Below are 26,433 nucleotides of genomic sequence, written 5' to 3'. Positions count from 1 at the left end.
AGACATCGTAATGTCAAAACTGCCCGATGGAAACGATGGAAACACGAATGCAATACGATGTTCAAAAATGCATTCCCGGTGACATTACGATGGTGAGGATGGTGATACGAACTCAATACGAACCCTAAACATCGGACGCACCTTCGGGGATTTTTTAACATGTTAAAAAATTTAGAACCCTTCCCGAAGTTGTCCCCGAAGGCTAGAAAAAGTGGCCGATGGTTCTACGATGGTTAAAGATGGCACTACGAATAGCCCGATCTGGATACGATCAGTCCCGATTTTGAAAATTTCCATAATCTTGTTGCCATCGGCGTAAAAATCGGGACAGTGTGACGCGGGCATAAAACAAATATACTGACGTAATGTCTATTGATCGTTTTCCATACCGTTTTAAACTATATTTTACTAAATGCTTCTAGAGACTGTGTTGTCTACGAATCTTTCGCAAGTCAAAATATAATTATCTTGTGATGATTAGCACCAGTTAATATAGTTAATCTTTATAGACAGAGATGATCCATCTATCATCAACATGTGTTGTGATTAATGATTCAGACATTTCAAACTATTTATTGTAAGCACTGGAATCATATACATCTTCAGCTGTTCATTTTAGCTTACCTGGACCAAAGTCCACGCGAGCATTTACCATAACTAGGCGTCTGATATTAAAAATATTCTCTTCTGAGACTTTTCGGCGGAATGTTACCAAAATTATCTGACTGGACAGGTAGCTTCTAAATGATATCTGAACATTTGATCCACTAAGAAACATACTCCGCTATTGCTTGAATAATACACCGGCATCATTCTAAATATTTTCTTTGTTTTGAATCTTTTACAGTAAGAAGAATGGGAAATAGTCAACATTGTCGTAGTACGTTACCTTATAGAAATTATTGCACTTATATGAAGATTATTTCATGTTTTTTTTTGTGATTTTGGTCTATAAATGTATATGTATATATGGCAAATCTTTGACAGTCTGTGTAACATTTTTCAAACTTTTCAAGTCATTTGACGATTTTCAAAGCTTATCATGTTGTACACCCTTTTGTATATTGTTGAAGACCTCATGTGTGTTGCCCTTATAGATACGAATTGTTGGGTTGATGTCTCATTGACATATTACCTCCCCCCCCCCCCCCCTATATCTCATAGTATACATACTTTTGAAAACGCCATCGGAAAAAAAAGTGAATGACAACTATTTGATAACTGTTTATACAAAATGGAAATGAAAACGTAACATTTGACATGATTTAGATTCAGGTATGAACTATTTTGACAGGGTTCTTTCAGTACAATTGTATTAGAATTTATGTCGGCCTCAATATTTGTGTGGTAAACAACTGTACTAGGATGATTTTATATAATGTAAAGTTTTATAAAATACCGAGTTGTATATTTCAAAATGCATGATTTAATTCAAAACACAACCAAACTATCCTTTTACATTTGATTAGAAGGGACTTTTGCATTGTATGCAAATTAATCAAGTTGGCAATCTCACTTTTTTAAGAAAATTCTATGTATTTAAAATTTGAGATTTCATGATTTTAAGACAAATTTAAGGGCGTTTTTCGCAGATTTTCTATATTTTCTACACAAATGCTCCCCTTTTTTGATAGAATAACAATTCCATCACTTTAAGTTATAATACTTCTGAGAATAAAAGAGATAGATGCATTATTTGTTTCGATTTTCAGTAAAAATTCACCGAGCTATATAGCTGAATATATGACATAGCCCAGTAACTGTTTTGTTCATTGACCTCAATAAAGACATAGACCCCGAGATTAAGTCCAAAGTCGATTGTTTTTACCTTTATAAAGACATAGACCCCAAGATTAAGTCCAAAGTTGATTGTTTTTATATTTGATTCCATATTATAATTTCTGTCTATCTTTTCAATTTAGACTTGATGAGCTCTTATATGATTTTTAATGAATTTTTAAGATAACTTGTCAAAGAAATTTGCTTGGTTTATACGGTTCTATGAAATGTTGGTTCATTATGAGAAATAATTAATCTATGAGAAATAATTAATCTAAGTCAGGTTTATGTACTGTTTATACATCGAGGAAACAAAAAACAAAAAACTTTTTACATCCAATACCACCTGCAGAATTACAAAAATCTTTTTTTCGCATGCAGTGTTCTGTCATTTTAATCTAAAAGAGCAAAATAAATAGAAATCCGGCGACATTGAGGAGTAAAGACTTGTCGATTCCAAGTCAGTGTCCGTCTAGTGTGACATGTTCCCTCATGGACTAACATGTTAAAATTCTAGCTCTGCTGCGTACTAGTATTAGTCTATTATAAAGAAAGGTTCATATTCATATGCATTGAATGTGCAACTGGACGCTAAACAGCCATACATCATAACATGGATGAGTCATTTTTCCGAAATTGTAATTAACATATAATTTTTGATAAAACTTTGCATATGTGTGTCTTAACAACAAATGCCCATTATTCTTGATTCTGATAAACAGTCTATCTCCACTAACGGTTTTTTTAAAGTGCCAATGCACTATTGTGTTAAAAGTATTTGCACTTTAAGTTGAAGCATTTCGTTGTTTTATGTTTTTCCAGTAGGTACATTTCAAAGTCTGTTGTTTAGTGTCAAACAAACCCATTAAGTGTATCTTGCGATACAGTTTATCAATCTGAAGATTTTTTGCATTTTGCACAAACTTCCTGATACATTAGAAAGATAGAACTATTTTGAGAAAAGAATTTGAGATATAAACTTACACATCCTGTTGTTACGGCCAGAAATCGCCTTTAAATTGTAGCCAACAAAAGACACAAATCAATAATAAAATTTAACAATATTTAATATACAAAAGTTTACAAAAGGTATTACACAAATATTACTGTTAACTTAACTGTCAAAATATGAGTCCAATCAGTTATCTTTATCTGTATCCGGAAATCTTTCGGAATCCAATTTGAATATTACGTTCACTACTAATGTCACAATCCAGTATGATGTTGTTTGTAGAATAAAAGTGTCAATCCAAATGCTGTGAATACTAATGTCTATCAATGTCTATGTCCAAGTTTTAATTATGAGAGTTTAACTTTAGTGTCTGTATATATAGTGTTGTCAATGGAAAATTCTAGAACACTCTATAATGGAACATTGTGGAAAATCCTGGAAAGTTACAACGGAAGTTTCTGGAATAACGTAGAAGTTTAAATTACGCATCTTTTATAAGGATCATTCTAGAAAGTTCCAATCATTCTGTGATTGTTCCAGTGATTCCTAAACTGCACAATTATAAGATTATTTGGTAAACAACTATCAGGCCATACAACACAAATTAGGCCAACATAAATAAACATAATAATTACAATATCATAACACCTCCCCCCTTAAAAGAAGTTTTAGTGTAACAAAAACTTATCATGAATAATATGAACAAAAATACATAATATATACAAAGTGATTTAATAAGCTCTAGATAAAGCATCAGCTATTACATTATCTTTACCCTTAATATGTTTTACAATTACATCATATTCCTGTAACAATAAACTCCACCTAGTCAACCTCTGATTCTTGTTTCTCATTTTATGCATGAAGGTGAGAGGATTATGATCAGTATAAACAAGAATAGGATATACAGTGGGATTCAAATATACATCAAAATGTTGAAGTGCTGACAACATTGCAAAACACTCTTTTTCAATAGTTGAATAATTTTTCTGATGTTTATCTAATTTCTTAGAAAAATATGATATAGGTTTTTCAACATTATCATCTGTCTCTTGATATAAAACAGCTCCTATTCCTACATCGCTTGCATCAACAGCAAGTTTAAATTGTTTTTCAAAGTCTGGAGTAATCAGAACTGGACTATTAATTAAAAGTGATTTGCTATTTTCAAAAGCTTTTTGACAATTTTCACTCCAGATAAATTTAGAATCTTTTCGTAAAAGATGAGTCAATGGTTGAACAACAGTAGCAAAATTTGAACAGAATTTCCTGTAAAATCCTATCATGCCTAAATATCTCATAAGTTGTTTTCTATTTGTAGGAGGTGGAAATTTGGAAATAGCTTCCACTTTAGCCATAATAGGTTTTACTTGACCTTGGCCAACTGTATGCCCTAAATAATCAACAGTGGCCTGACAAAATTCACTTTTACCAAGATTAACAGTCAAATTTGAATATGACAATCTATCAAAAGTATCATACAAATGTGTTAAATGCTGTTCCCAGCTATCACTACATACAATAAGATCATCAATATAAGCATAACAACAGTCTAAATCTTTTATAACATTATTGATCATTCTTTGAAATGTAGCTGGTGCACTTTTCATGCCAAATGGCATTACAGTATATTGAAATAAGCCATCTGGTGTAACAAAAGCTGATATTTCACGAGCTCTCTGTGTCAATGGAACTTGCCAATAACCTTTCAATAAATCAAATTTGCTCACAAATTTTGCTTGACCAATATTGTCAATACAATCGTCTATCCTTGGAATCGGATAGGAATCAGATTTTGAGACTGAATTTACTTTTCTGAAATCAGTCACGAAACGAAAAGTTTTATCTGGTTTTGGCACAAGGAGACAAGGAGAGCTCCATTCACTGTGACTCGGTTCAATAATATCATTGTCAAGCATATATTTAATTTCTTTTCTCATAACTTCAAGTTTGAGTGGATTGAGCCGATAAGGATGTTGCTTAATTGGAGAAGCATCTCCTACATCAACATCATGACAAACAGCAGTGGTTTTGTTTGGCACATCTGGAAAAAGATTTTTAAAAGAAAATACCAAAGTTTTTATTTCTTCTCTACGATCAAAAGACAGATGTGCAAGTTTTGAATCTAAATTTGACAAAATTTCTGAATTTTTCAATCTAACTGTCTCTTCCATAGTTTTACAACTAAAAGTTGGTTCAATTACATCTGGTTTGTCATGATTGTTCTCAAATTTAACCATGCCTAAAGTGGCAACTGGTTTACTATCACATAGTACATTAGTACGCTCAAAATATGGTTTTAACATATTAATATGACACACTCTATTTTGTTTGCGCCGACCTGGAGTTTTTACAATATAATTCAAATCATTAATTTTACTCTCTATTGTATAAGGACCACAATATTTAGCCTGTAAAGGATGTCCAGGGACTGGCAAAAATACAAGTACCCTATCACCAGGCTCAAAAACTCTGTCCCTGGCATCTTTATCATACCATATTTTCATCTTGTTCTGTACATTTTTTAAGTTTTTCTGAGCAATTTGACAAGCAGTAAACAATTTTTCTTTAAATCTAGATACATAGTCTAAAAGATTCAAGTCAGTATGTTCAGTAAGCCACTTTTCCTTAATCAATTTTAATGGTCCCCTTACAGTATGACCAAATACCAACTCAAAGGGACTAAATCCAAGGGATTCTTGAACAGCCTCTCGGACTGCAAAAAGTAGAAAGTGAACTCCATCATCCCAGTCTCTGTCAAATTGAAGACAAAAAGTTCTAATCATGTTCTTCAATGTTTGATGAAAACGTTCTAAGGCACCTTGAGATTCTGGATGGTACGCACTTGATCTATACTGAGCAATTCCTAGCTGGTACACGACTTGCTGAAATAAACCTGACATGAAATTTGATCCCTGGTCGGATTGTATAGACTTAGGAAGTCCTACTAATGTGAAAAATTTGATAAGTGCTTTGACAATAGTAGGTGTCTTGATATTTCTTAGCGGAATAGCCTCAGGAAAGCGAGTGGATGTACACATGATTGTCAATAAAAACGCATTTCCAGTTTTGGTCTTCGGTAAAGGTCCAACGCAGTCAATTAGAACTCTGCTAAAAGGTTCCTCAAAGGCTGGAATAGACAGAAGTGGTGCTGGTGGTATTTTCTGGTTAGGCTTACCAACAACCTGGCATATATGACATGATTTGCAGTATTCTGCGACATCATTTCTAAGTCTGGGCCAGTAGAAATGTTGCAATATTTTTAGGCAAGTTTTCCTTATACCTAAGTGCCCAGCCAAGGGGGTGTCATGGGCAAGACCAATAATTTCTTGCCTATAAACTTTAGGCACCACCACTTGGTACACCACTCTCCATTCCTCCTCTGGGGTAGCATCAGGAGGCCTCCACTTCCTCATTAAAATGCCGTCCTGATGGTAAAAGCATTCGGCCACTTTGTCTGCTTCCTCCTGTGGTTGAGCCCTCTGGCTGAGCTGAAGAACCTCAGGGTCTTTATGTTGTTCTTCGAGTAAATTATTTCGGTCTAATGAATGGCTGTTTACATCTGGCCATGGCATAATAACATTTTTGTTAACACTAGGTGGTTTTATAATAGCCTTTTCTGAGTTACCAGGATCTTCAATATCAGCTATAAAAGTGTCAGAAAGGTCCATGTAATCAAACTTGTCTTCTTGCAAATTCTCATTTTGTTGTTTTCTAGCCATCGCCCTAGTAACAACACAAGCTGGATACAATTCAGCATCATCTTCAGGTGATTTAACATCCACCACCGGTTCACTGGTAACAATTGGTTCAGCAACCACTTTGTTCCTAGCTAGATCATTTCCTAGCAATAAGGTAACACCCTCAACAGGGAGATTAGGACGAACACCTACAACAACTGGTCCAGTTATCAAATCTGACTTCAGATAAATACGATGGAGAGGAACATCTATACAACCTAACTCTACACCTTGTAACAAAACGGAGGCACCAACAGAAGTCTTCTCGGACAAAGGCAACACACCTTCTAACAATAAAGACTGAGAAGCTCCAGTGTCCCGTAAAATCTTAATAGGCTGAAGAGTGGTATCATCAACAATAGAAATAAACCCATCAGACATAAAGGGTTTATATTCCTCCATGTAATCACAAAAACTGGACTTAAAAGCCTGACTCGCAGGACATTCCAACGTACTGGTAATATAAGGTGTCGTACAAGCACTGGTCTTCGGCTTATTATCTCGTTCATTCTTCTTCTGGAGTCTAAAACAATCAGCCATCAGGTGACCAATCTTCTTACAATAAGCACAAGTCAGTGACTTCTTCTCAAAAGTATCAAATTTTGGACTAGACATATTATAACTGGACTGACTCTTATTCTGTGGAACAGGCTTACTATCAGTACGCTCAGTGCTTTGATTTTTGTAATTTCCACTGGAAGTATTAACATTTTGACTCTTGAAACTTCTTTTATGTGAAAGAGTATAATTATCTGAAATTACAGCCGCATCATGTATTGACTCAACAGTTTTGTCGTCTAAATGTGTTTTTAATTCTGAATGAACACATTGTTTAAACTCTTCTAATAACATCAATTGTCTTAGTTGATCAAAATTGTTTTTTGTTTTCTTTGAAGTAAGCCATTTATCAAATAGATCTTCTTTTTCCCGAGCAAATTCCACATAGGTTTGCGAATCAAACTTTTTATAAGATCTAAATTTCTGTCTATATGCTTCTGGTACTAGCTCATAGGCTTTCAAAATTTCCTGTTTCACAGTGTCATAATCAGAACTTTTTTCTGATGGAAGTGCGGAGTATATTTCAGCTGCCTTACCCTCAAAAACACTTTGCAGCATCGTAGTCCAATACGGCATTGGCCATTTCAAATTATTAGCAATTTTCTCAAACTGTGGAAAATATTTATCAACTGTTTTTTCACAAAATTTCGGAACCAAACGTATATTTTTTGCTGCATCAAAATAATCTGATTTCGACTGGACTTTAGTGTTGCTTTCTTCTTTGACCATTTCAATTTTCAGTTTTTCCATCTCTAGCCTTTCTCTCATTTCAAGTTCTTTTAATTTTAATTCATCTTCTTTTATTTTCTCCCTCTCCTTCATTTCCAGTTCTTTTAATTTAAATTCATCTTCTTTTTCTTTTCTCTCTATTTCCAACCTTTCCTTCATTTCCAGTTCTGCTTGTTTTAATTTAAATTCATGTTCTAATTCAAGCTGTTTTAATTTAAAGGCATCAACATTTTCGACCTTAAGTTCAAGAGCCTCTTCACCTAAAATTTCTGCGTCAACTAATTTGTCTATAACCAAATTTTTTATAATTTGTTTTCTCATAGATACTTTAAAATTTAACTGCAGATGTTTAGCAAGCAACACTAATTCGTCTTTCTTTAAATTATCAAAACTCTCCAGGTCTGGCGTTTTCAAAAATTTACCGGCATCAAATGCCATTTTGTAGAATTTTGTTGGCTAGTTATAATAAAAATATTGAAAAAATTTTGAATAATATATTTTCAGTATCCCGGACGAGCCCCCAATTTCTGTTACGGCCAGAAATCGCCTTTAAATTGTAGCCAACAAAAGACACAAATCAATAATAAAATTTAACAATATTTAATATACAAAAGTTTACAAAAGGTATTACACAAATATTACTGTTAACTTAACTGTCAAAATATGAGTCCAATCAGTTATCTTTATCTGTATCCGGAAATCTTTCGGAATCCAATTTGAATATTACGTTCACTACTAATGTCACAATCCAGTATGATGTTGTTTGTAGAATAAAAGTGTCAATCCAAATGCTGTGAATACTAATGTCTATCAATGTCTATGTCCAAGTTTTAATTATGAGAGTTTAACTTTAGTGTCTGTATATATAGTGTTGTCAATGGAAAATTCTAGAACACTCTATAATGGAACATTGTGGAAAATCCTGGAAAGTTACAACGGAAGTTTCTGGAATAACGTAGAAGTTTAAATTACGCATCTTTTATAAGGATCATTCTAGAAAGTTCCAATCATTCTGTGATTGTTCCAGTGATTCCTAAACTGCACAATTATAAGATTATTTGGTAAACAACTATCAGGCCATACAACACAAATTAGGCCAACATAAATAAACATAATAATTACAATATCATAACACTGTGTATATATGAATTGATCATCTATACATGTGTGTATGACGACATGTCTAAAACTCATCTAAAATTACCATGTCTCTGTAATTATATATCAGTACTTAATATATTTAGCTGTCGGTTAGCCCGAAACTAAGAAAAAATGTGCTTGTTATTATGAGATTACCAGTAGCATTGCTGCAATGAATACTCGAAGGGACTAAATAGATCTGAATACTTACGATATGTATAAAATGACAAGTATACTCGCGATAGTCCTAGCTTTACATAAACGTACTGACATGTGGCATATAATTGTAGAAATCAAATATTTAACCAGATCAGTGGAATAACGGAGAGTTAACATGCAATAAAGATAACTCAGACAAAACACTCTGTGAAATCGTTACTAAATAAAGAACAATAAAACACTACAACACCATCTCAACCAAATGCAGAAAGATACAGAATACATGCTTAGAGTGCTTAATCTGTTTTGTTGGAAGTCATGACTTAAACAATCAGACCTATATACAACACCAAAAAAAAATGTGTGTGCAGATAATTGATGTTCAGAAAAGAAAATATATGAAACATTTTAGACAGTTTTCGCTTATAAATAGGCAAATCGACTTTATGATAAAACGCAAACCTTCATGAGTTTACAACCCTGAACATCTTAAGTTCATTGTCCAAAAAAATATGAATTAAAGAATGAAAATTAAAAGACTGGAATTTCAATTATAAACCTTTTGCTGCATAATTTTTTTAGCCGATCAATCCATTTGGTTTGGTTAGAATCTTTGAGAAAAATACAATTTTTTATTCAGAAAACAAGACATCTAATTTGTTTTTGTCTTTTGAATGTTGTGAATAATTGCAGATCATGAAACATATAAAATCTTATATTATCATATCATGGATATTTCCATTATCTGTTTTATCTTGACACCAAGATAAAAAATATCAGCAAATAAAAGTTTGATGCAATCCAACTGACTGCTCTTTTTCATCAATATTATACAGGCATATTCTTTTATTTATCAAATCAGCAAATTCGATATTAAAATGTTATTTTACTAAATAAGGAGTTTGGACTACTAAGTTTTCGAAGTTTGTCACTTTCCCGTGACATTTAGAATATTAAGTATTAATTTGATCACATGTTTTAAGTAGTTATTAAACTAAGTGTAACTCGGCTCGGAATGTCAGTGACCGAATTCCGTAAATATTAAGTGTCACCTTACAATAAAGAATTTACTACATTATAGAATAATTGCTAGCTATCATTCATTGTCGGACATATTCGTAGTATTGTTTGTTTACCAGTATTATTTCTGTAAACACCTTTTAGCCAGGAATTTCATATCATAAGAATTGTAGAGACACACCAGTGAGCATTCTTGAAAAATAATTGGAATCCTTTATATAGGATGTCTTCAAGTAAGTTTTTATTTTTTTGGAACTTCTAGAAAACTGTCATCTATTTGTCAATAACTGCACGGCAGCCGTAAATCGTTGAATAATTAGAGAGAAAAAACACAAAAGTCCTGTATCATGTTTAAAAGTAACATTTTTTCAGTGAAGGGTTAACTTGATCAACACGCCCTTATAATTGAATTAAAATCATTACCTCTTACATATATTATATGACTGTTTAAAAGGCTGCAAAACAATCGAACGGATTTATGACGAAATTTATCATTAAGACTAGCTCCTTATCAATTTTCATCAAGATAATTGGACTTGTTTGAAGATTTTCACATTGTGTGTCCCTTCTTTAAAATTTAGTAAGTTATATTAAACAAAATATTATAGATGAATTATCATTCAATTGAAAATAATGTAGTCATATGATTTATCATGCCTTATCCTAAATAACGGTCAAATTCGTGATTTTTTTTTATAACTATATAATTTTTGCATTAACTATGATTTTGTATTTTTATAATGTTGTGTAGTATACTTTTTATTTTATGAGACAAAAGAACTGATGGGTGCGGATATAATTTCATGTCCGTCCGGTCTACGATAGCAACAGGGCATTATGTTTTCTGGGCTGTGCGTCCGTCCGTCCGTATCTGGTGAAGGTATTTTACCATGATAGTGTGGTCACATTAACTGAAGAGTTAGTACACTTCCTCATTGTGATGTGAACTTTTGAAATTTTATCTAAATTAATGTTCAACCACAATTGCACGGATCATTTAACATAGAAATGTGAGATCGAACATACGAATATTCTCAGGTTAAAGTTTTTTGGATAGGTTAGTTTACCATGAAATTTAGTATACATGTTCATCTTTTAATCTTCAGTCGCTTCTAATTAATAACTTGATCCAAGTAGAGAGATGAGCAAATAATGCTCACGACATTTCTAATTTAACTTTTTAGACCTAAATAATGAAGTGTATTAGCTTTTATAGATATCCTATTCGATGATGGATCGTGTAAACTAAAGACAAACAATTATAACTATTGTACAATACATCTTGATTATTTATTAATACAGGAAACTAGAATTCAAAATTACAAAGTTCATCTATATTGACTGTGGAACATAAGACTATGAATAATCGCCACCAAAACTCAATGTGTCATATTATTACTAACCATTTTCAGTCCACTTCAAATTCCTTTTATTGCTTTCTGTAGGTTGTTAGATTGATTACGAACTTTCTGCATGTTTTGTAAATACGTCATTGCTTTTTAGAGTGAATAATGTATTGTTGGCCTGAATTGACCTGATCAACCCATGCAGTGTGGACTTAATTGACCTTGTCACAGTGAGAAACGTGTTAACTAGATTTGCAGTGATGTCTAATCGGTCATTTATTGGTCAATACAATGGTGTTAGATATTGCCGTAATAGGAGAATTATATCATTGAAATTGGCTGTCGAATGTCATTAAAGATGCTTTAATCAAATGAACTCAACAGTTATTCAAGCAGTGTCCGATACTTTTAGATGGACAAATTAGCCTTGTCTGGCAGATTATTGATCCTACAGTCAATGTAGTACTCCCCATTTTATCTAAGATCTGGAAAATAATGTCTTAACGTTGTTTGGAGAAGGAAATTGATTGAAGTAGCCAGTTTTGGTTTGCTAGTCAGTCATATGTCTAATCTTTATGCAAATGTAATATCATTATAACTATAGTTGTCTGGAATATATAGCTCACAGAAAAAAACAATCGAAAGTCGCAATGATTAAAATCAATGTAAAAAAACTATATTACGCTATGATTGAGTTTGAAATTCACTGGAGAATTTTCTTCAGTGACATATTTAAGATCATTTAATTTTTGGCTTTTAAAAAATAACTGAATTCCAGTTTTATCACCTCAAAACTGAACCACAAGGCTTAAATTTGTCATCAACTAACTATATAAATACTTGGCCACCATAACTTTGAGTAATACACAAACAACAAGCTAAGTTTTATGATAGTTCTAATATATACTATTCACTTGCCGTATTTAGCTTTTTGCGTTCGTTTGTGTGCATGACTCGTCATATCCAAGAACGTGGTTGTCGACTTTGCCTGTTGTATTTCCGCGAAATATTCTTGCCAATGTTTGTCAATAAACACAACACTGTTTTAAGGTTTTAATTTGTTTACTACATTTTCTGTTAGGGATCTCTAGCAGTAAAGCCGTTTTGAGCTCTGGGATAGTGTTCAAACACATAAACTCTTCGGTTTATAATTTCAATCCCCCCTTTTTCCCTTGGTATTATCTTGGTATTATCTTTGTTTTTTTTTTTATTTCATCAACTTCTCAGTTGAAAACACTGTGCTTCTAACTTTGAATCAATACTTTATCAATAAATTGTTTATTCTTCAAAAATTTTCTTGTCAATATAGGAAAATATATCTTTTTTATTTTTTTTGTAGATATGTAGACTTTTTTATTATATTCATTGTCCTCAGGTATACTAACATGGAACTTGTGAATCATACTGTTTTGAAAACCATTAACATAATCCAATGCCTTGTTTAAGCTAATGACGAATAAAGGCCGCATGTAGACTGTTGCAGACGACATTCAAGCCATTGACATTTCTCCACAGTAAAACAGATTTAAAAGTTGGATGCAACGCAGCTTGAAGAACGACCGAATGATTTCATTTGACACAAATCAATATATATTCAACGTGGTCGTCCTGGTTACATATCCGACATTTTGCTGCATATTCTACAAGTTAATCAAACAAGATGCAGTTAAAACCGAGAGAATATGAAGCATGCATTACATTTCAAAATTGATAAAATGTCTGCTTTAAAATGTATAATGGATTCCAGCTGTATCCCCTGGTTGTGACATGAACTGTCAAATATACCTTTAAAACTGAAGATTGTCCATTAAATTTAACATATTTGCTTCTTTTTTTTTTTTTTTAGTAAAAACTGCACTTATTTTGATTCTGACCCAAAACATTTGTCGTTAAAAACCGATACAAGGTAATCAGAGTTAATTCTAGTGTTGTATGTTAGACTACAGAATGAATCACTCCACTGTGCCCATGGGATCGGAGATTATTGTGTAGAGATAGCGATGGCATTTGTTTTTATTTAGGATCAGCTTTTTATGGAAACAATTACATAAATGAGTGAATCATCTTGGGACTCTATTTATACATAATTATATCGATGACCCTGCTAATCATAGAATGGTTTATTCAATTGAATGATTTTTTTTCTCAATAATTTCAATACAGTTATTTCACTATTACATTGGACATGCACATTTGCACTGTAATCGTATGCATTTTTGTGATCAATTTTTACTGGAAAAATGTCAAAAAAGAATACTACACAATGGACTTATCTATCCGTCAGGAAAATTAGCGCGAGCATGTTATTTGAAAAAAGTTATAGTTAGTTTAGGTATAAGAGTTAAGATAACTTTTATTTTCAATAGAGGATACATTATGGAGAAAATCAGCACACTGATTTGCACAAACAATATTTATATTTAGTATTGCAACAATGGTTAACTACTGCAACCGATAAAAAAATCTACTTAGTAATATATTTGATAAATTGCAAGATACCACAAAGTCACATTATATAATGCAAATTATATATATTAAAAGTTCAGTTAAGCTAAAAGTACTATTATGGTATCGTCTGCATTTATTTCTTAATCTGTTTTTACACACCTTAACATAAAAAGGGTTGCACTTTAACCATTAAACCCCTTTTCAAGGATATCCATACACACATATATATATAAATAAATTTGGTAAAAAAAATGTTTTAGATTCTTAAGATTCCTGACAGGATAAGGGTGTAACAAATGGTATGGCTGTCAGTCAAGTATCTAAACAGCAGGCTTATGATGTAATTTGGTTCATGAACAAAACATGTAACGTTATAATCATCTTTCCATCACAGATTAGAAAAATGACTTTTGATTCCCAGTTGATTGTCAAAGCACGTGAAATGACTTGGTTGCATGCTGTAACGAATGTTTGTGTTTACATTGTGAATACTTGTGGGACGAAATATTAACTACAACAGAACTGAACGTTTAACCAGGTTGAATAAGACATTATCTTGATATACCCTGAGAGTAATCACTATAATTACTGTAACTAACATGTTTATTACCTTGTCATCTAATACTTAGGACTTAAAAGGGACATAATCTTTTCTTAAATATCATCAGCTGAAAATAAGTTTGCATATGATAATTGAGTCATTGTGTGTTCAAGTTAAAACTATAATTTAAAATATGAATTGAGGCATATTTCAGCCCAGTTCTCACAGTAGTTTGACATTCAAATTTCCCTGTATTAAGTTCACCTACATAAAACTTGTGGGCTTAGATATATCTTCGTTTATGTATGTTTGCCAAACACGTTTTCTCTACCCTTACTTCTGAATGTACATAGATTTAAATACGAACCCCAAAAACTTCAATAAAAATCTGTTTTTTAAATTCTAATCTAACCTTTACAGGAAATGATTTTAATAGCTGTAAAATAAGCTAGTTTTGATATATGATAATAGCTGTTTTTGTTATATCAGTGAGTAGTTTTCTATCCTCATGCAAAAGTTATTAAAACATTTCACTACCTCCCAACTCTTTTCGTTAAACCACATAAAGTAACAGAAAAAAATCAAGATATTAATGCACTTTTACAAATGTTGAGCTCTTGACTTTAGTACTCTATACTTAGGAATAAAACTATATTCTAAAATTAAACATATGAAGTGCTGCCAATTAAATAAAACAAATATTTTTTTCAAAATTTTGATTGTTTCCCACCTTCAAGATTAAAACTTTACAATGTCATCCGACATTATTTTTCAAGATGGAGATATTTTACACACCCATTTTCACTGAGAAAGAATCTTATCTAAGTTATCTTTCGATTGAAACTATTTTTCAAAAGGCGTTTAACAGCGTCTGAATCTGAAGAATTTTGATAAAGTGAGTCACAATGCAATGAACTGACGAAGTGATTGTTTAAGTTCCATTGCTTCTGATTCAGTTTCTTAGATTGGAAATATTATAAGGTCTGTAAAGATAAGGATTGATCTGTATATTATAAATAATAAATGTTTGTCTGTCTGTAATAGAGTAAAGTACCGGTTAAATCATTCCCTGGCGATTTAGTTTTATTGACAAGTTAGCATTTGTATGTATGTGTTTATGTTTATTCTTTGACCTTATGCTGTCATTTTCTGACATTTTTGTAGAATCAATAAAATAAGATATTTGTGTAACAATATATAAATATTCATACATTGTGTTGATATAATAGTGTCTATCATATAGTTCAGTCTTGCTTATAAAAAAACTTAATCACAATGACTGCCGTTCGATTTTGCTTTGTCATCGCAAAATAAACTGGATTTGCACAGGTTTTCACGACAACCTCTTCAAATACTTAGACATATTCGATACAAAGCTATAAATGCAGTCAAAAACAATGTTTTCACTGGTGTAATTGTGATAAGCAGTTTTTGCATTCATCATTAAGTAAAACATATGTAGGTTCTAAAAGTGCAAGAAAGGGTAACAAAATCTTGTAATTTTTATTGTAATTAATATTGCGTATAATATGCTCCTGTTACGCAGTCTTCTGCGGCTGAGTTTTCTTTAATAATCTATGAAACAATGAAAAATACAAAGCTTAACGTATATTCCAACAATCTTAAATATTTATTGGTTTTGGTATTTTTTTATTACTTTTTATTACTTACATTTTGTATTGTACTCTTTTTTTTATACACAAATAGATATGTATAAAAAAGACTTGTATTGCAATGTATAATATATACATATATGTTTTTATGTTATATTGATATGCATTATACCATTATAAGTTTCAATGAAGAGTTTTATTGTCGAAGTTTTACATGCTGCCATTGTATGTTTCTATGTAGAGTTTTATTGTCGAAGTTTCACATGCTGCCATTGTAAGTTTCTATGTAGAGTTTTATTGTCGAAGTTTCACGTGCTGCCATTGTAAGTTTCTATGTAGAGTTTTATTGTCGAAGTTTCACATGCTGCCATTGTAAGTTTCTATGTAGAGTTTTATTGTCGAAGTTTCACATGCTGCCATTGTAAGTTTCTATGTAGAGTTTTATTGTCGAAGTTTCACATGCTGCCATTGTAAGTTTCTATGTAGAGTTTTATTGTCGAAGTTTCACATGCTGCCATTGTAAGTTTCTATGTAGAGTTTTATTGTCGAAGTTTCACATGCTGCCATTGTAAGTTTCTATGTAGAGTTTTATTGTCGAAGTTTCAAATGCTGCCATTATAAGTTTCTATGAGGAGTTTTATTGTCGAAGTTTCACATGCTGCCATTGTATGTTTCTATGTAGAGTTTTATTGTCGAAGTTTCACATGCTGCCATTGTAAGTTTCTATGTAGAGTTTTATTGTCGAAGTTTCACATGCTGCCATTGTAAGTTTCTATGTAGAGTTTTATTGTCGAAGTTTCACATGCTGCCATTATAAGTTTCTATGTAGAGTTTTATTGTCGAAGTTTCACATGCTGTCATTATAAGTTTCTATGTAGAATTTTATTGTTTATCTTACAGTAGTCCTAGTCACTGGAGCCACTGGCTTTATTGCTTCACATATTGTTAAACAATTACAAGAGGATGGCTATCAAGTGAGGGGGACAGTGAGGAGTTTTCAGGATGAGGAAAAGGTTAAACGTCTCAATGAACTCTGTCCAGAAGCGGAACATAAACTTGAAATAGTTGAAGCAGATCTCACGAAGCCAGAATCATGGGAGGCGTAAGTAAAGTCATTAAGTTGTTGAAATTTCAAGAGACAGTAATATGAATTCAACTTACTGTTAGATGGGCAGAAAATAAACCGGCCAAAAAAATGCCTCAATTCGTAAAATTGAATTGGAATCTTCTCTAATCATTTTGAAAATTATGTTTGTCCATATTTTAATTTTCCTTTAGTGTATGTGGGGGAGGCAGAAAGTTGTTTCAGTATGTTGGTTTGACATTAACACGTAGAAAAAATGTGGTAGTCATAAGTTGCATATTTTAACAGATTCAAGCACTCAGAAAAACGTCAACTATGTTAGATCAAAGAGTCTTCTAACAAGTTCAGAAAGAAGAAAGATAAGGTGGTGTAATTAATACAATTGTTACATTAACCCATTCAACAAGTCCTTATGATGTAGACACTTTCCGTCCTTGTCTCTTTCTTAACCTACGAGTGTTTTGAATTATGAAGTTGTATAAAAATAAGAAGTTGTGTTCATTTTATCATTTCTGATTCGAATAATTACAAAATAATTCCACATGTGTTTCCTATCTATATTGTTTATCTATCAACAGTAATAACATTTTTCTTATGTTTCAGGGCCGTCAAAGACGTAAAGAATGTTATACACGTTGCAAGTCCGTTCCCAGCACAAAGTCCAAAGGATGAAAACGAGATTGTTCAGCCTGCTGTCGAAGGAACTCAAGCCGTTCTAAAAGCATGTGTCCAAGCCAAATCCGTCAAACGTGTAGTTATAACAAGTTCCTGCGTTGCTGTGGGATGTAGGTTTTCGGCTTTACATTTGTATTTTTGACATTTGTTTCTATAACTTTCATAAGCTAAATAAATCTATGTTTTTGGGTGTGTTATGTGCGTGTAGACATTTTTTCCCATGAAATAATACACTGTATCCCGTCTTATCAATTACAGTTTGAGTTCTATCTAAATATCTTTACAAATGAATTATTAAACAAAAGCCAAGGTTCATATGTGGCAGCTTACATAATAGAGCCAATAATTTCCCTTCTATTTTGCCCGAATTATTTTTCTTTCTTTTAATTTTCGTTCAATAAAATTCTATATCTTGTACAGGGGGTCCAGCAGCGTTAGCAGCCGATCCAAACAAAGTATTTACAGAAGAAGATTGGACAGATCCAGAGAAATTAGATGCCTATGGTAAAAGTAAAACTTTAGCAGAAAAAGCAGCCTGGGATTATGTCAAAGAACTACCAGGTAAACATAGTTATATGTATGGGACAACACAAAGGATAAACAATATAAAGTACTTGATAATGGAAAATAAGACAATTAACCGGATAGTTGGCATCAAGTTCTTTAAATATTGAACCATCTTCTTATGAATTTAGTGCAATTCTTCATTTGAATTTTTAATCGAAAATATTGTGAACGATTCTATGCTTCTCGACTCTAGTAAATATTCTAGGTTTTAAATTTGTATATTTTAACATGTATACAGCTGTTTTGTTAGAATGCAGTGCTATTTCTTAAAAAAAACAAACTTTTTCGAATTTTTCAAGATTACATATTATGTAACATTTGTTTCAATTTCAAATTAGATATACTTTCCCTTCTTTCTTTTTTCTTCTTAAGTATTTTTTGTATTGTTTTATTATCAGTACTTATCCTTTCCTCGTTTTTTCTTCGTTGTTTTCTGTTTTTAATAGAATTAAGATTTTTGATTCCTCCCTTGGCATCTCCTCTCTCTTTTAAAAAACCCTAATATATATTTGCTTTCTAACATGTAATGGTTTATTTCAGATGAAGATAAGATAGAACTAGCAGTAATTAATCCAGCTTATGTGATGGGTCCCGTTATAAATGGATCGCAATGTACAAGCCTAGAGGTTTGTAACTTTAAAATGATAGTTCAGATATAGGAATTATTCTACATTCATTGTTATATATAGTTCAGATATAGGAATAATTCTACATTCATTGTTAATGTCACATTTTCTCCTGAGTATTTATTGACTATTTGATATTAACCAAATAACATCCGTATTTTCGCAATCCATTACTAATATGAACACTATAGTAATCTAGGATCCACAATTATTAATTATTACACCTTGCAGTTCCCAAAACAATAATTCCAGTTCGTTCTGCTCAAAATTATTTTCATTAGAAATTAGATTTTGAAAACAAAACATTGCATATCAAAATGGAAAAGTAAACTGCTGAAGGAAAAATCATTATATGGACGAACTGAATTGTAGCATAATAAAAAAAATATGATGAAAAGTTTTTGAAAATCATACACAATTTTTATGAGAAACAGTTTATTAATATTCAAGTAACAAATTATCAATAGATATATTATTGTTAACTGTTATAAGATAATATACGTTTTTATTTGATAATGCACATATTATCATCGTTTGCCTTAACTCCAAACATTAAATATTTTAGATTGTAAAAAGACTTTTGGAAAGAGAAAAACCATTCTGTGCTAAACTTAACTTCGCAGTTGTCGATGTACGAGACGTGGCTGCTGCCCATATTAAAGCCATGACACTGGAAGAAGCAGCAGGTTTGTCCCATATATACTTATCTTTTTTCTATTAAAGGAATATGGTAGGTTGAAAAATGTAAAACAACAATATCCAGGAATACTTAAATATATGGAGTATTCAAAAAACTTATCTTCACGGCTATTTTCCCAACTTAACATTGACCTACAGGTTTGGTTTTGAACGCCGAGCTTACTTACTTCCTTTATCCTCTTCCGGCGCACTTGCCAATGATGCCTCACCAACGCCCTCCCACTGCTGTCTGTCTTGTGTCTTTTTTTCTGCCTCTCCCTATGTCATTCCCATGATTCTCAGTTCACTTTCTATTGTGTGTCGCCATGTTTCTTTCGGTCTTCTTCTATTAACAAATGTTAGGCTGTGTGTTTAGAGTGTACGTATAACAACAAGGGTAAAGACATAAATACGAAATATACAAATGATTCAAAACTCAGGGATGAGGAAACAAGAGCAGTGCTCTTATAGAAATCCGTCTCCAGACTTACGAGCTTATATGTAATACGTTATTGGTGGCCTCTAACACCGACTTAAAAAGTGATAAGATCTTTACAGCCTCTAATGACGACCTTAGGAGTGACATGATCTTTACAACCTCTAATGACGACCTAAGGAGTGACATGATCTTTACAGCCTCTTATGACGACTTAAGAAGTGACAATCTTTGATATTCATTGATAAACGCAAAATATGTTTTAGAAGATACATTTGCCTAATTGGATAATTGCAAGTATATCAAATAACAAACGAGTTCTTATTGCAAAATGCTTACAACTTTTAACACGTTAAAGTTACGTCCAAAAATAGTATAAGAGAGGATCAAAATGATATATAAATAGAGCGTCATATTACTTTTAAAATTCATGGCAGTATTTGTGATTAAAAAGTTAATTTTAATATGATTGTAAGTGGGATAAGAATGTTAGAATTACACGACTATATTTCAATTAGTTATAGCTTTTTGACACTGTCTGAAACTTTACATCAATTACCCCTATATGTTACAGTATCAACAACCATTTCTTGCTACACTTTAAGTATGTCTAGGAAAAGTATGATGGGTCTTATGAAGACGAAACGCGCGTCTAGCGTATCAAATTATAAGCCTGGTACCTTTGATGACTAATAATATTTGGAACAGGGATGATTCAAGGCAAATAATTCCATTCATTTACCATTACATTAAACAGAATAATCCACTGAAAATGGGAAAGGGTACTGAACTATAAATAATTACCTCTTCCAAACACAATTTGCCAAAAGAGAGATTGTTTAATGCACACCAATACTGTCTTCAAAATCATTATTTCTGAAAACCTGATGCATATGGATACAGGGAGTGGAAAACGGGTTAACTTATACAGGCCATGACCAAAACGACGGATGCAACGTGTAGAGCCTGAAATGCACCGCGGATTCAGAGTTCAACTTATTGTTTTCAATCGAATTTTGTGTGGGCTGTTCTTAGTTCTGTATTTTTTCTTTTATTTATTCTATTTTAGAATCAATGACTAAACAGCAGTTAATTATATCAGTAATTATCTTCAGCCAAATCAAAAAGTAGGATTTCCAAGCCGTAGTATCCATGCAGAAGTAATGACAAACTGTGCCGTTTTTTCAGTGGATGTCACTTACAAAGATGTATCGTATAATTATTCATAAAATCTGCATATAATACAAGATCAATTTACCGAATTTAGAATATAAACAAACTATGAAAAAGAGCGATAGGATAATTTACCGTTATATTTATGTGTAATATATTTATTTTTAGGTAAAAGACACCTGATTGTTAACCAGAATATTTGGATGAAAGAAATAGCTCAGATTTTAGCTAAAGAATTCAAACCACAAGGTATACAAAACTTTTCAGACTTTATAGTTATGCAAAAAAAAAAAGAATTGTAAGAGCAGTGGTGTTTCTTATAATGTTCAACAATATTCCTCTAACTTCATTTTAAGCTTACAATATGATTATGACAGTTTTTGTATTGACAGAGAAAATACTATTGTTTCCCCATAAAAGAGGGACGAAAGATACCAGAGGGACACTCAAACCCTTCTTCCAAGAAAATACTAAAAATCATGATACATACCATTCTATAAATATGCCGACCATCAGCATTTATATGTAAAAATGCAATGTATTTAAGAAAATGCATTAACTTTTATTTTAGGATACAATGTTCCAACTGCAAATTGTCCTAACCCCATTTTGTGGATGACAAGCTTGTTTGATAGAACCATAAAGATGATTTTACCAAATGTTGGCAAAGTGTACAAATTTGACAATTCTAGGGTAAGTTCATTTTTTCTTTAGTTGTAATATTCATTAGTTTACTCACATTCATAATTACATATTTGGTTACTAGTAAATACAAATAAGAATTTGTTTGAAAATATAAAAAAGTGTCAGCAAAAACAAACGTCCTGGTGTTTAAAGTAAGACAGCAAATGACTCCACGTCCACATTATAAAGATAAAAATAATTTCATTTCATTTAACATTTTAACTTGTTAGAAACTACAGGTCAAATAAGGCTATTATATCTCATTTTGAAATAAATATCACCAGACAGGATTTAATAATGTACCGTGCGTAATTGACAAATCATGTAGTTGTGAACTTTGGCTGTCAAAAAGATCAATTTTGAAACGAGTTTGTGAAATTTACTGGTAAGCAATTCTTCAACTCATTGTAAACAATATTTACTACCTATATTTCTGCCTTTTTAAATGCAAGCAACGCATAAAACAGCTCACATACCAAAATAAACGAAAAAGATAAAGTTAACATGTTATATATGTTCCAACTACAATCATATTCCCTTTCCTCGTTTGTGACATAAACGAAGTCGACTTATTCCCGGATTTTCACTTGCATGAATAAAGGCAACAGTAGTTCAATACAGCTGTTCAATAGTCATAAATTTGATTGAGCAAAAACAAATCCGTGTTTAAAAAAAACTAAAACCGAAGGAAATACATCAACTGTTAGACGAAAACTACAGCACAACAGAATTACTGAATTACAACAAAAGCAAATGCAAACATACATAGTAACGAGTAACACGACTGGAGTCACATGTAACTTTTTATGTCCTGCAGAGTACAAAGTAATTTTATTTGTGACGTTAGGCAGGTGTTCCAATTGTTTAAATGAAATTAGAAATGACCTTCTTGACAAAGCATAAGAAGAGCGTCACATATAATATAATACGTCACTGCATGTACATACGTTAAATTGTAAGAGCAGATTGCAATAATTTGCATTACATCGAGGACTATTTTATGTATTCAGAAGGACAAGACTGTAAACACATCGAAGACACATGCTCTCCTTTTTCGTTTGCTCAATATTTTCCTACTCAAATGGATCTCACAAAGTTAGATATATAGCTTATATATTCTAAACTGAAAGTCAAAATAAACAAAAATCTCAATACATAAAATAGTCATCGATGTAATGCAAATTATTGCAATCTTCTCTTACAATTTAACGTATGTACATGCAGTGAAAATTTACATTTCTGAAGAAATTCAATAAACTCTATTCAAAAGTATTTATGTTTATTGTACACTTTGTAATCATTAAACAGTTGGTATTTTAAAACGTGTTTGCTTCATCAAATCAATTCCGCTGCCTTTTGAGCATGTCATATAGTTTGCTTCAGCTAAAAAAAGTTGAGAATTTCCCTAATAGAATCGAAATATTTCTTTCATGTCATGCTCTGGTATCCTACCTTTGAATTCAATTGACTTTGTTGTCTTTATAGTTCTAAAATATTGTTTGGTTGCAGTCTTTCAATTTCATTTCCATTTATTTACAATCCTATTGTGAAAGCAGAATCGTTGTAGATATCTGACCACAGACAGTTGTTAGTAGGACATTGATTTGACGAGATGATTCATTCATTGATAAATCATATCATATTAATGTAATAGAAAGAAAAGATGACAAAATCATGACCATCTTCAGCTGTTTAAGTTGTCACTAATAGGGATGAAACTTAATCCACACAGCAGATGTTTCATCATCAATGCCACAGTATATTAATGGAGTCAGTATATTGGTTAAACATATGGCATCATAAAAATCTTCAACATAATACATTATATTTATGGCTATTCACTAAAAATTGTCAGATGTAATCATTATAAAAGCAGAAAATGTATACGTACAGTTAATGCAGAATATTGGAATTTTCCACATATTTTATCGGTTGTGTATCAAATTTTTGCGTACATATGAGATCTCACAATAATATTTCTTATAGAAAATCATCTCCTTAGTTATTGAGATTTTTTTTTTCAATCTATAGATGAAAGATGTATTAGGAATAGCCCCCAAAGAAATAAAAGAGACACTGATTGATATGGCATACAGTCTGATAGAAGTTGGTCTGGTGAAGAAAACTAAGAAATACAAGGGTCCAAACGCTGGTACTGAAGGAGAAGAAGAAGAGAAAAAGGAGGAAGAAGAAAAAAAAGAGGGTGAGGATGAAAAACCAAAGGAAAATGGTGACGTAAAAGAGGGTGGAGAGGAGGATGATCTTAAAAAGGAAGAAACCAAAGAAGACCAAAAGATCGAAGATGTGAAGGATGAGGAGAAAAAAGAAGAAAAAGAACCAGAAGAAAAGTCTGAAGAGAAAAAAGAAGAAAAACCAGCAGAGGAAAAAGCAGATGAAGGTTCAACAGAGGAGAAAAAAGAGTAACACATTCATATTATATATTTTTGACATTATTCAAAGGACAAAGTAAGCATGGATGTTCATTATTTATCATGTACTTGTATATTTATTAATTTATTCATTTCTAAGAAGGAATGCTGAGTACGAATCTAATTCATGTTTAAGCATAATAAACAACAACACTTATGTTTAAGATACATATTTGTATTGTTTAGGACTTATGCCAATAATATTTCTCCGTTCAATCTATGGAAAATTATCTGTTAAGTTTTTTTACATGTGATATTTTGTCGGAAAAATCCAAGCAGTATTACAAAGTATTATAGGGAATTTAAAAATGCTTATCAAATTCACACTTTAGTGTATTAATAAAGTGCAAACATGAATTTCAGTTACTGGTAGGGAAAATTAAAAAGAATTTCTGTAGAAAAAATTAATGCACATGATAAATTTTGAGCTACATTATTGATGAAGGTTGTATTTTTAAGGAGCTGTATGTGTAACTATGTGAGATCAAATCATTCTTAAATCCATTTACATTATTTTGAATTTCTTCCATTTGTCTTTGTTTTCTTTGTTTTATATACTGAAGATCTTCTTGCATGATATATTGGACCAAAAACTTTTTGATAAAACTTGCGATGAAATGTGTAATTGATTATTACTACTATGTATGTAAATATAGATTTTGGACCAATATCTACAGAGACCAGAATGAATCAGTAAAATTGGAATGTAAAAGGAGGTAAATATTGAAAAAAGATTATGCTAGTATTATGATATTAAGACTGAATACAGATAAATAAGTACAACATAAAGTCTATTCCGATTATATATACACCGCCTAGTAGTAAACTTCAATGTTAGCAGAATTCTTTTGTATATGATCTTAAAGATGGTTTCTGTCTAGCAAGACCTCTACAAAAGTTGTTCATCATGGTTTATTGTTTTCTGTTGAGTTGTGTTAATGCTTAAAGTGTTAAGTGAGATCCATGTACTATCATTAGGAAATGTTAAAGGAGACAATTCATAGATTTACACTCAATTTAGTATACGTGAATTTTAATGTTAGTATGAAGTTCACATAATCTGAAGGAGTTGGTGAGATTTGTGAATGTTCCTTTACATTTTTCTAATAAAATTTTATAAATATTTTTATTTGTCACTTTTTGATATGATATATAGTTATACATTTATTTTCATTCATCACCAAGTATGGTCATCATTTCGAAAGTGCTGCAAATGGTTGTCATGACAACATTAAATGCTTTTTAAAGGTTTTGCCTAAATTATTACATTTTGGCATTTTATAATTGAATTAGTTTGTATTTACAAAAAATCTTTTTTACTTTATTTTCTAATATATTTATATATAAAGATAATTTTAATATACCATATTTTAAAATATTTTATTTTCATTATTATTGCTTTTAAAAACATCAGTGCCTAACTTTCTTTCATTTCTGAAATGTTTTTGCTATAATAACTATTTATAACTATAGAAATGTATAGACAAGCAATTGTGTAGTTCATCTCTAGTCTCAATAAAACAATTCCAAATTAAGAATATACCTTCTTGTAGTAATAGCTCTTACTCTTATTAGTAATATTTTCTCTCTTGTGATAATACTCAAGAACTGTGCAATATTTATATTCCAATATTAAATATAAATTACATGAATATTAGTATAATACTTGTAGTTTTATAGGGTTTGAAATATGATTGCAAAATAGTTCAGACATTTACTTTATCTGATTAATGAGGCATTTAGATTTTTATATTAAACATTTTATTGGATTCCCATAAGTTGGGAATTGCCTAACTTAGAACGGTATTCATATGTGCATATGTGTATATGTGCAAACTCTGATAAAAAGTAGAAAAGCCTCCAGTTAGAATGCAAAAGTGTATCGCTACTTTATATATTTCATTTGATAAGACAATAATAGTAGTGCGAATTTTTCATATTGTAAAAATTCTATTGAGTGGAAAGACACTAAAACACATTGCACAAAGAGTTCAAGGGAAACAAGGTTTAATGAATCAGATGCCTTAAGATGTTGTTGATAAAGAAACGTTGAAAT

At 31.5% G+C, this 26,433-nt stretch overlaps 1 protein-coding gene across 2 annotated transcripts in view; it reads left to right on the top strand.

Moving 5' to 3' along the window:
* LOC143067388 (uncharacterized) overlaps window positions 1–25,092 on the top strand; it is a 35,760-nt gene extending 10,668 nt beyond the window's left edge. Inside the window, exons 1-9 of one of the 2 annotated variants that reach the window (XM_076240619.1) lie at window positions 10,135–10,310; window positions 16,926–17,127; window positions 17,713–17,894; window positions 18,205–18,345; window positions 18,892–18,977; window positions 19,543–19,663; window positions 21,433–21,513; window positions 21,836–21,957; window positions 23,980–25,092. In XM_076240619.1, the coding sequence (XP_076096734.1) occupies window positions 10,301–10,310; window positions 16,926–17,127; window positions 17,713–17,894; window positions 18,205–18,345; window positions 18,892–18,977; window positions 19,543–19,663; window positions 21,433–21,513; window positions 21,836–21,957; window positions 23,980–24,372 (1,338 nt within the window). In that variant the 5' untranslated portion in view covers window positions 10,135–10,300 and the 3' untranslated portion in view covers window positions 24,373–25,092. Of the gene's footprint in view, window positions 1–10,134; window positions 10,311–16,925; window positions 17,128–17,712; window positions 17,895–18,204; window positions 18,346–18,891; window positions 18,978–19,542; window positions 19,664–21,432; window positions 21,514–21,835; window positions 21,958–23,979 lie in introns of those variants that run through there. The other variant, XM_076240617.1, reaches the window with a different exon arrangement.
* Window positions 25,093–26,433: the final 1,341 nt, after the last annotated feature.

Source organism: Mytilus galloprovincialis, chromosome 3 (assembly GCF_965363235.1).
Source record: "Mytilus galloprovincialis chromosome 3, xbMytGall1.hap1.1, whole genome shotgun sequence".
NCBI lineage: Eukaryota > Metazoa > Mollusca > Bivalvia > Mytilida > Mytilidae > Mytilus > Mytilus galloprovincialis.
This window is presented reverse-complemented; position numbering and strand designations above follow the sequence as displayed.